Raw genomic sequence first — 12,046 nt, 5'->3', positions numbered from 1 at the left:
AAGCAGCCATAGCAGTATGAAGACAGATCCCATTGAGAGGAGAGATGACATCACACCCCAGGAGAAGCTGTGTGAGCCACAGACAGTGGTCTGACAAGAGTCCTTAGAAAGCCCTTCCCAGTGCAGGGTGGTTCACACATCTTTGACCCCAGCACTTGGGATGTAGAGGCAGGCCACTCTCTATAAGTTTGAGGCCAGCTTGGTCTACAGGGTTATTACACAGAGAAACCTGTCTCAACCCCCTCCCAAAAAAGAAAGCAAGCCTTTCCCTGCCCCCCCCCCCAGCCTCCCCTCTGCCCACCTTCCCACTCCTGTGTTCCTACCTTGCTGTAGCTTTCGTTTGCTCATGGCCCTCTCTTCTCTGAAATGGGAGCTCAGGTGACAGTAGAAGTGTTATTTTGAGTTGCATTGTTCCTAGTGCCTAGAACAGGTGTTCAGTAAATACTTGGCAGAGGAATACTGGCATCTAGGAAGAAGGGAAGAGTGGGGGTGGGAGACAACAAACTAAAACATAGAGCTGTGTAATTAGAACCCAGATGAGCGGTGTGGGGAGGGGCTTAGGGTGCTGTGTGATAGAGTCCAGCCTATCCTGGTAGCTGAAGGACGAGCCACAGGACTTGAACTTCTATGGGCAGAGATGAGTCAGGGGAGAGTTAGTATTCTTTTTATATTCTAGAAGTTACCCTGCCACCTCATGAAGTGATTTAAAGGGGTGAGCTTGAAATTGGGGGAAATGAGAGCTGAGTTGAGATGCTAGTAGTGAGATGACCAGATCTAGAAAGGTCTTACAAGGCCTGGTGACCAGGTAGATAAGGGGAGAGGCTGTGCCTTGATTGACGGTTGAATAAGGAAACAGTAGATTTTAGCGGAAAAGGATGCTGTGTTCATTATCACTGTGGGACAAATTAATGGTGATCAAGAATATAAGGGTAGGGACTGGAAAGCTGGCTTAGCAATTAGGATCTTTGTTGCTCTGCAGAGGGCCCAGGTTCGATTCCTAGCACCTACATGGTGGCTCACAACTCTCCGACCTCAGGAGGCACCAGACACACACATGGTACACAGACATACAAGCAAGCAAAATAGGCACACAGAGAAAATAATAAACTAAATCAATCTAGAAACTCCAACATGATAAACTTGAAAAAAAAATCTGGGTGTATAATTCTAGCACTCAGGATGCTGAGATAGGGGGATCTCTGTGAGTTAGAGACTAGTCTGATCTACATAGTGAGTTCTAGGTCAGCCAGGGTTACAGAGTAAGACCTTATCTCAGAAGAGAGAGAGAGACACACACACACACAGAGAGAGAGAGAGAGAGAGAGAGAGAGAGAGAGAGAGAGAGAGAGAGAGAGAGAGGAGAGAGAGGAGAGAGAATCTGAGAGTGACTGATGTGTCTTTGACTCCAAGTCTCTTCCAAGGCTCCAGCTTGCAGGCTGGCCAGGGCTTCATCCCTCTCAAGGCCGTATTGAGGAAGGTCCTCCTCCAAGTTCACTCACAATGTTGACAGGCCTCAGGTCCTGCCTGGAGGGTGGCTGGAGAAATCATGTCATTTCTATCCTCACATGCCTAGTGGCTTCTTTTAGAGTGGGAGAAAGACATACACCACTATCTTTTTTTAACTTAATGTTGGAAGTGACACATCATTTCTGTCCTTCTATCAGATACAAGTCACTAAATGTAGCCTACATTCAAATGTGTGGAGGTGATTAGGAGTTGCACAAACTCTTGAATACTGGGAGATGGGCTCACTGGGACCACATTAGAGACCACAGACTGTGGGTATATGTAGAGTTTGAGGAGTTCTGGACCTCCTTGCTGACAATACTTGATTCAGATGGTCATGTAACTCATTCAGAGGAGAGCTGTCAGTGGAATGTAGCTTGAAACCTTTGTGTGAATCTATAGTCAGTTGCTCAGGACCCTCTTCAACTCAATTGGAAGCTTCTAGAGGCCTTTAGTGAAGAATAGATGTTTTTTAATCCCAGGGCATCCTTCAAGTGGGAGGCGCTCCCCACGTTGTTGGTTGAAGGCACCATTACACAGATGATCACATGACTGAAAAGTGACCTCTCCGTTTGACAAACCTTACTGTGCCACAGCAGCTGGAGAGACATAAGAGGGGTCCTTGCCTTCTTCCCAGGCTTCAGGTTTCTGGGGTCTCATAAAAGGAGGGACTAGATGAGATTAGTGATTTTCAGAAAAGAAAAAAATATATCTTTTCCCAGAAGTGTAACATATTAAAAATAGGTCAAAGTCAATCGAATCTGGCTCCTTCCAAAAGAACAGCATCTTGAGAAGTTGTGGACCAAGAAACTTCCAGGGTTTATTTATTTGCCAGTTCAGATATTCTGGGATTGCAATGGCAAGATCCAACTCCAAGTCGAATCTGAGATTCATGGGTACTGGATATTTCATCATCAAACTTTTTAAGAGGAAAATAATTCAGATGTCCTTGAACTTAAAAAATATAATATTCTTTGATGTCCTTAAACACACAATGTGTGTCAAGTACTTTGCAGAATGTATTCCCGTGTGCCCTACTTGATGGTGCATGGTTGTAGGAGGTTCAGTAAATATGGCACTAATGAATGAATGAGAGTTCTTTTTCCCATTTTACAGATGAAGACAGAGGGGCCTAGAGACACCAAGGAGTTTCATGTAGTTGAAGGCAGAGCTGAAGATGTGCCACCCCTTGTGACTCCACAGCACAACAGTGCCATCTCTTGTCAATGGACTTAGTTAGAGAGTGGGAAGAGAGCTAGCACAGGTCACCTTCTATAGGACAAGCACAGTTCTAGGTACCATCTTTGACACCCATTACTGGTGGCCCTACAGGGATTCTCTGTTATGTCCACTAAACACGTTCTCTAAAGCCTGTTAAAGAGCTAGTGAGAGAGACTGAGAAAGAACCAGAGCCCAGGGCTTTCCAACTCCAAAGTATTTCCATGTGAGATTCAATCCATCCAAAACTATGTAACCCAAGTTCAGATTCTTGAATAGTTGGCACTATTCACTGCCCTTTCCTCCCAGTTCTCAACAACCTTTCACATTCACTAGTCTCCTGGGTCTGAAACAGCAATAGTCTCACCATGAAAAGGTGAAAACCTGTGCTTGTGAGATGCAGCAGGAAGCCAGGGCAGACCATTAGATGCCCAGTGCTGACACAGTGGCTAGCCATTGTCCTCAGTCTCATCAGCAACACATGGCTCAGGCTAGATCAGAAGTTACACTGCTAGTATCACGAAGTCTCTTGAAGGCCTCATCACTCATATCCACTTGTCATTTATTATTAAGCAGGTCTGTAATACATGCAGCATTTTCTACTGATTTCTATTCCTTCCTTTTCATGACCATGGAAAGAAAAATAGTACAATGGTGATTTTTTTTCCCAGCTCCTTATCCTGATTGCCCTTCACTGAGACATAAGTTCATCTCGAATCATCCCTAAAAATGGCCATCCAGGCTTTGATTTCATTAATATAGATGAAGCTACAGTTTGATAATTATCATTTAACTAATGCATATTCTATATGGATGGGCAAATGGATTCTCTTCATCTCTCCCTCTGAAGTCCATAGAGGAAGGGGAGTCTACACGACATCTTTTTGTTTTTTGCCCTCTTCTGCATTATTTGTCTATTTATTTATTTGAGGCTCCAGAATATATCAATTTTGTTAGAAATTTTCTAATGTTATCACTTCTTTAGAAATAGAACCCTATGTCCCGATATTCTGAGACCCATGTAGTGTGAGTCTGAACCTCACTAGGAAGGATCTCAAGGATGCAAAGTTGTCCAGGTGAAGGACTGTGAGAGGGAGCGATCAGTTGACCTGATAGAAGGACTTGGAGGGAATTCAAAGAGGCCAGGGAGACTGGGGGATGAAACCTCACTTGCAGCTGACCGACCAGTGATGAATTCAAGCACACAGGTGTTCAACAATTGCTGCTGGAGTGAGCCTTGAGCACAGGGCTAGCCTGAGTGGTGATCTGTGGAGTGGCTGCCCAGGGACCACATTCAGGTAGCTGTCTAGCTTGGTCTCATGTTCTGTTGTCACCATCCAGAGACTGCTTTTTGAGCAAAGACACACACACTCCTCTTATACCAGATGCATATGTGATCAGTCCTCTTTGGGTGTAAAGGCCAACACTCACTCACTAGGTAGGCAGTACTGAGGAAACCCACAATCTTTTCTGAGGCTCAAATTCTGCTTCCTTCCAAGAGTGTCTTCTTCATAGGATATAATGGAATTGTGCATCTTTGGTGCACACACACACACACACACACACACACACACACACACACACACACACACACGAGCATGCACATACACACAAGAGGTTGTATCAGACTCACCCAGGAAGAGTAATTCCTGTTTCCCAAACACACTTGCCTGCATTCTGCTCTGAGTGACTCTAAGACTCTAACCTGGAGGATGAGCTGCTTTGGAAACTTATAAGACACTCATGTATACTCCAGGTTAAGAAAGGTGACCTTAGGTTTCCAGAGACATAGCCAAAAAGCATCTTAACAGGAGAGTGGAACAAAAGGCCAGGAGAGAAACTGATGGACTGCTAGTAATCCTTAGCATAATAAAAAGCCTGTTAAAGAGGAAAAGCAGCATCGTTTTATGGCACTTGAGATGACACAGATAGTACTGAAATGTACTATGGGAACACATCCCATTACCAAGGTTTCCATAAAAAAAATTCTGCTATGTGTTTGGTCCAACGAGTACGTGCAGAGGAGGGAGGGCTGTGGAGGCGGGAGATCAGAGCCAAGGCCAAGGTTGGAGACCAAGTTTGAATTTATTTTCCCCTTACTGACCCTAATACCATACTCAATTCCTGAGAGGAAACTGTGGCCAGAGGGAATAATTCTGAATTATTTTTGCTCTGCCCAGATTCTAGGCTTTGACATTCTTCTGATGAAGAACCTGAAGCCTATGCTACTAGAAGTGAATGCAAACCCCAGCATGAGAATTGAGCACGGATACGAAGTAAGCGATCACAGCAATCCCTGGGCCATCTGTTCCTACCTGTGAGGCTTCCCTCTGACTGCCCAAGATTCACCATCCTCAAAATTTCACAGCAAAATTCTGTTTGAGTCAAATAATTTTAGTTCTGTCGAGCTCCAAAGAGAGTCTATTAATATAAGACCTTTCTGACCCACTGTAATTTCCCAGCATGCCATTCTTCTCATTTTTAAGGTGGGAAACTTAGAAGCAGCTGAGCCTTCCCATCCATTTTGACATGAGCTAATTAGTTAGCCTCAGGAGATGAACTAATTGAAATTCTATGAATATGAGTTAGCCGTGTCGACATGCTTGAGCCACTAAGATAAACAGTACATTTAACAGTGCTTGTGCTCCAACACCCCACCCCCAACACATTTAAGGAGCCAGAGGAAATACCCCTAAAATTACTACTGGGTTTTTTGGGGGATTATCCAGATTCTTTTAATTTTCTTAAGCCCTTTACACATTCCCAGCTGGTACATAGTGAACATGTATAATTTTGATAATCCAAGAAGCACAGTGCTATGACCAGGCATGGTAGTACACACCTGTAACTCCAGGGGTCCAGAGTGGGGGTGCAGAGGGATCACGAGTTCAAGACCATCCTCAGCTACATATCAAGTTGGTGGCCAGCCTGGGCTAACAAAACAAAATCATATCAATAATAACAAAATCATAGTGCTGTTATTTTTTGTGGGCTTTGTGGATTTCTAAAAGGTTATTTGCATACTTAAGCTAAGATGAAGGAGGCTTAAAACTCCCTTCTATGGATTTGCATAGACCAGGTGCATAATTGCACAACCATTGAGTTAGTTGGAGGCACACAGGGTAAGCACCAGAAGTGGGTCACAGTTTAGCTCTGACTCGAAATCCTTATCTCCCAAGCTCTCTCCAGGGGTGTTTGAAAATATCCCAAGCCTGGTGGATGAAGAGGTGAAGGTGGCCGTGATCAGAGACACACTGCGCCTCATGGACCCTCTGAAGAAGAAAAAGGAGATGCAGTAAGTCTTTATTATGTCACTCATTTCTGCCGATGCTTTCATTTCTCAGCTGCTTTGGGTCCTAAGCGGGCGAAGTAATTTCTTGAAATCTAAATGAATAAATTAATCTTTTTTATCTCATAAATAGTGCTAAGCAACCAACAACTCAAAATCAGGAGTGATTGGGAATATAGCTCAGTGGTAGACCATGTACCTAGCATGTGTGAGACCCTAAGTCCGATTCCCAGCACTACAGTCAATCAGCCAACCAACCAACCGAGGATCAGTAATTATACCACAGTTGAGGTTCAGTGATAAATCTCCATGGCTATTCAAATCTGAAGGTGCCTACCAAATCTGAAGGTCCCACTTCCCTCAGTGACAGATCTCCACTTCCCATGACTGTTTGAAATCCGTATGCACAGCAGAGCACTTCAGCATGCTGGAAAGGACACAGTGGCTGCACATGGAGAGAGCTGCCTCTGCCTTCCCTCACAGTGCCCCCACACTCTTGAGATGGAGGCTTTTGAGTTCCATGTTTCCAGGGCAGATGTCATGGGCTTCTGATGCCTCTAGCACATGTCCAAATTAAATTTCTGCCCCCTCCTACATTCTCGGCTACCCACAGGGTCGGGTAGGGGGAGGATATATGTCCCTGCGTCACCCTTCATGCGATTATGCAGGATATGAAGAACATTTCACTTGGCCAACTTGTTCTGTTTGTCCCTCACTAACACTCAGTTTAGGCTCCCACAAAGTACATGTTGACTGATTATAATTTGTGCCTAGGTTTTAGGCAGAAACCCTAAAGCAGGCATTTCAAGTGGTTCTTCTCATACCTGTAATGCTTCAGACTGATCCAAAAGGTCCCAGACATGTCAACACTTGCCGGCCGTGGCTGGAGACAAGGAGGGATGCTGACTTCCCCAGACAGTGACGTTTGTTAGGTCCCTCTGCTGAGACTCCCCATCGCGTGGGCTCAAACCCAGCTCTTGCTGGAGTCCCTGCAGGACAATGCTTTTCACCCTTGAGTGCACTGACAACCACCAGAGCAGCCTCTAAAATGCCAGCACAAGAGTCCTCACCTTCAGCAGTGCCCAGTTTTACGAATACGGCTTGGAGATTTGCCCACAGATGTCTGTAGGTTCCCTATGTGCTGTGACTTGGCAGCTGTGGTTGAGCAACCGTACCTTGCAGGAAATATCAGCCAGGCTAGGTGGTACCTGCTCCCTGATCTCTTCTGAGAGCAACTATGCTGGCAGCATCCCACGGACATCAACCTGTGGTTCTCATAGGCCAGTTCTACAGGTGTGACTACCACAGAGCCTGCTTTAGAGACGACATCCCTAGGTCACCAAGTCCTCTGAGAACCTCAGGTCCAACAGACAGCAGGCAAATGAGACGGCTGTTGGCAAAACACATGCAGTTCCTCGTCATACTTAGCCCTCAGGGGGGAAAAACACTGTTGGAGTTGCAGTTTAGTTAGATTAATTGCAATAAGGCACACTCCTTAAAAATCTGTTCTGTAATGGTCAATGGTCAAGATGAGATCCCAAGAGGCTTTGTGCAGGCAGAAGTGGGTAGTTTTCTATAGCATGGGGGTGCAAATTAGTTTAGGATGACCTTGACCCACTGGTATTGTGACTTCTTCATGGGGAACAAGAAGTTCAAAATCCATTGTGTGGCCTGAGCATACTTTTAAAATTTAATTTTTTTCTTTTGAAAATTTCTTAGGTGAGTACTACATCATTTTTATCCCTTCCTTACCCTCTCTATCTCTCATATGTCCTTCCTATTATGCCACCTCATATTTTATGCATATAAAATCTACCAGGTTTATTAGTGTTGCTGTTATGTATACATGTTTAGAGCTGGGGTTGGACAGTCTATCAGAGGGCTCTTCTCTGGCCATGCTTCCATGAACACAGCCTGCCTCCTCTGAATTCAGAGTCAGGGCTGGTTAGTGCTCAGGAGGCCTGATCAGTCTTTAAACTCTGCTACCTAACACAGAGGACTCGATGTCTCCTCCCTTCACACTAAAATAGCTAGAGATAGCTTTCTTTTTTCCCTGTCCTTGTTTAACATTACCTACACAATCCATATGAGTTGAAGATCTGAAATTTATTTGCAGTAGAGCCTAGGACCATTGACTGAGAAGGATGAAAGAAGCATTTTATAACTTATCAAGTCATAAGTAGCCGCATCTCATTTTTAATTTAAAAAGCATTGACTTTGTATCGATATCAGGAACAGAATTTCAGGACTCAGGCTTCCATTCTAATCTAGAAGCCTTTTCATCTCCCTCTTTCTTACCAGCAGCAGAAGAAGGTGTGGGAATAGCTGAATGCCACTTACTGAGGTTCCCCCCCCCCTTAATTTCACTTCATTTTATTTTATTTTTAGCCAGCAATGATCATCCATAAGAGCACATTGTAGTCTGCAAAGTGCATGGATAGGATATGTAAGCAATTATTGTTGTGGTAACTTTACCAGGCTCCAGGCTGAATTTATTCTCAGTTCCTATGTCTCAAGATAACTGGACAAAACACAGGGAGGGGACAGAGAAAATATGCAGGGCTGATGGGCCAAAAACTGTGGATGCAGTTCTGAGACCACACCCACACCATTCCCAGCCCAACTGTACTGAGTGACGTTAAGTAGAATTCCAGGCCGGAACATCCCTGTAGAAGCAGTTTTCAGTTTCTTGTTGCTGTTGTTTGCTGTTTGAGTTGGGTCTCACTATGAAGCCGAGGCAGGCCTTGAACTCAAAATCCTCCTGTCTCTGCCTCCCAAGAGACAGAGGGATTACTGGTGTGTGTGTGTGTTTCCATGCCTGGTTCTAGAGCATCTGGTTGGTCCTTTTTGGTTGGTTCCTGCTTGGGGTGTTTGCCATCAAGACAGCTGGAGTGGGGTTCCCTTGACCCACACAAACTTAATTAAGATGAAGATGTCCCAAGTGCCCAGCCCCCCCCCCCCCGGCCCTGCCAAGACTTCTCTGGAAAGTGTAGAAGAATCATTAGAAAAGCTCTAACATGCCCATGTGCCCGGAAAACCTCCATGCATCCCGCACCTTTGTACACCCTGCACATCCAAGGGTCCGACTCCTCTGTATGACATGTAACTCCGTGTACCCTGCACCTCCGCATAGCCTGCTCCTCTGTACATCCTGGGTCTTCTAACCCAGGGCACCTGTCTAGGTGAGGCTGACAGCAGTCACAGCTCTTCTGTGGCAGAGGAGGCTGACCCTGCTGACCGACTTCCAAACATATCCAACAGTACTCTCTTTGCTGGGCATGATGATTTATGCCTGTAATCCCAGCACTCAGAGGCTCATGGGACTGCCAAAAACTCAAGGAAAGCCTGTGCTACCAAGGAAATTCCCCCACCAGGCCTGGGCTACAAAATGAAACACTGTCTCAAAAAGAGCCAAACAAAGTGCTTCCTGTTCAGGCTAACAAATGACCTTCAAATCTTTCCTCTGTGGTAGGTGCTAGCAGGTGCTTCAGAGAGTTGTAGGGCTGTTTTGAGCCTCCAAGAGCTTTTTCTACATAATAGATAATAACATGTAAATAAAACAAAGATGGCCATTCAAAGGAAACAATATTGTGGGTATGTTTTTGGTTTGCCTTGGTACTGGCTTTTGAGACAGAGAGTCTCCCTGAGTGGTCTAGCCTGGAGATTGCACACCTCAGCTTCCTGGGTGCTGAAATTGTAGGTGTTTGCCACCACACTGTTGACAGCATGCTCTCTCTCATGCTCATTTTACTCATCAATGAGAAAGTTACCTACAGGACATGAAACAAACAAAAAAACAATGATTAGTAGTTACTTTTCTTTCTTGCAGAATTGTGAGTTTAAAACCCGATGATGAATCATAAATCTGAGGCAATGATGTTGGAGAGGGCTGCAGTGGGGGTGAGATTTCTCCAGGCAGCAGGATGTCGCTGGGACATGTGTGTTTGGGAGGCTAGGAGAAATTACTTTTAGAGTAAACAAGGAAGACAGCTGTCACAAGAGAACTAATTGACTGAAAAACTTTAATATCTAGTGACTATTGATTTCCATATTGGAACATGGAGACGAGGAGGCTGATAATCTCTATGGGAGTAAAATTAGCATACTGTAAATTCTGGAAGTATACAGCCTGGAGGACTGGGCTGTAGCGCAATGGCAACAGTCACCTAGCATATGTGAGGCCATACATTTGATCCCTAGCAACCCTCCCCAAAAGCATGCAACTCAATGATACTTAGTGTTGTAGGGTTATCAGTCCATGTAGCTCCAAAAATTTTTGTCACTCCTCAAAAAAACCATCCCTGTACATACTCCCTACATCTCCGGACCTTCACACAACCCCTGGAAGCTGCCTATCTGCCATGGATTTCCTGTCCTCGGTGGTGTTTCTTGTTTTTTTTTTTTTTTTTTTTTTTAAAGAATTGCACATTATGCAGTCTTTTGTGATTGGCTTCTTTCATGTATATAATGTCCCTGAAGTTCAGCCATGCTATAGCATGTGTTAGACCTTTACATCAGAGTGCCCTTCAATTATTATATAGATTAAATACACTGCAGTTTATTAGTACCTGCTTGTCAGCTGATGGACAGTTGGGCAAAACCCCCCCCCAACATGTGCTTCAAGGATTAGGTTCTGATTTGGGTCTTCTATATTAGATTTCACTTACAGGAAAAGGGTTTCTTGTGCCTCAAGAAGCCAGTAGAACCTCTGGTGTAGTTTGACCCCTCAAGTAATGGTAGAGGCACAGAGGTGGCCACTCAAGGCAGCTAGCTGCCTTATTCCCGAACCCCTCACAGGTGTCTGAAGGACAGTGACTTGGCAGGCAGTGAATTTGGCCTCGGCCAAGGCTGATGTGTTCCTTAATCTCGAATGCTCTGAGCTCAGCCAAGTCACTTCCTTCCTTGAGCAATCTGACAGCATTTGGCAAGTTCTGGTCCCCAGGTCACCAGGGGTCAATCAGGCTACACTTTCAAACTATGCTGATGGTGACAGCTAACTCCTAAGTTTATGAAGCAGTTGGATCAAGTGATGGATAAAGTCATTCTGTGCCTTTACCTCCCCAGCACACTCCCCCACCTGGAAACTAAGCTGGAGAAGGGATATGAGTTGTCTGTCCCAAGTCACAAGGCTCTTTAGTGGCAGAGTAAAAATGACCAAAGTCTCCTCACTTTTTGAGATCAGTTTCTGCTACACATTGAAAGTCAAGCTTCAAAGAGAAAGGGAAAAATAAGGAAAACCAACAGAAATTCCCTCTTAAGGTATTTGGGTGGCCCAGGTCTTCATTGTGAAACCCTTCTATCAGGGGTGGATTAACAGATGGCATTCCCCCAGTTGTTTTCAGACAAGGTTCAAGATTGGGGAAGACCTGTCCATCTAACACTGGAGTGGTCATTTTACTGGCGTCCCTTCTTGCCCAAATGTTGATCTTTCTGGTACCTGGACTCTTCTTTTGATCCCTAACCCTTTGCTACCCCAGAATTTATAAAGTGTGGTAGGGAAGAAGGTGTGGAGGAATCCAAAGGGGTTTTATGGGGACCATGGTGACTAGTGCCTAGAAGCTGGCTTATAGACTGCTGGCCTTTGATTCAAATACAGATGTTTGGAACATGACTTATGGATGCCCAGAAGGCTCTAACTTCTCACAGCCTGCCCTCAATTTACTTACCCTTTATCACCACAATAGCCCTATTTACTGTAAAGAATGGAACCACCCCGACCAGTGCCGATCAGAGATGCCCACTTGGAGGTTTTCCTTACCTTACTTGACAGGCATCTCTCCTGCAGCCTTTGCCACTGGAAACAACAGGTAAAAATCCAGAGCATGTGGAGTGTACATGGAACCTAGGACAAAGGTGAGGCATTCTGAGAGAAGAGGAAGAGGAGCCTCCCAGGCACCCGTGCTCAGGCCTCTGAGCATGACAAAGGAATGTGGTTTCATCCTGTCCTGGGGAAGAGTAGAGAAAGCACACAAACTCAGATTCCTTCCCTTTTAATTGGCAGTATACCTTACTGAAACCACCCCAATAACAGGA

At 45.0% G+C, this 12,046-nt stretch overlaps 1 protein-coding gene across 1 annotated transcript in view; it reads left to right on the top strand.

Annotated features, from left to right (window-relative positions):
- Nucleotides 1-12,046, top strand: part of Ttll11 (tubulin tyrosine ligase like 11) — a 239,613-nt gene that overhangs the window by 98,931 nt on the left and 128,636 nt on the right. Inside the window, exons 5-6 of the mRNA XM_051185303.1 lie at nucleotides 4,905-5,000; nucleotides 5,904-6,019. Of these exons, the coding sequence (XP_051041260.1) occupies nucleotides 4,905-5,000; nucleotides 5,904-6,019 (212 nt within the window). The remainder of the gene's footprint in view (nucleotides 1-4,904; nucleotides 5,001-5,903; nucleotides 6,020-12,046) is intronic.

This window comes from Phodopus roborovskii, unplaced genomic scaffold (assembly GCF_943737965.1).
Source record: "Phodopus roborovskii unplaced genomic scaffold, PHOROB, whole genome shotgun sequence".
NCBI lineage: Eukaryota > Metazoa > Chordata > Mammalia > Rodentia > Cricetidae > Phodopus > Phodopus roborovskii.
This window is presented reverse-complemented; position numbering and strand designations above follow the sequence as displayed.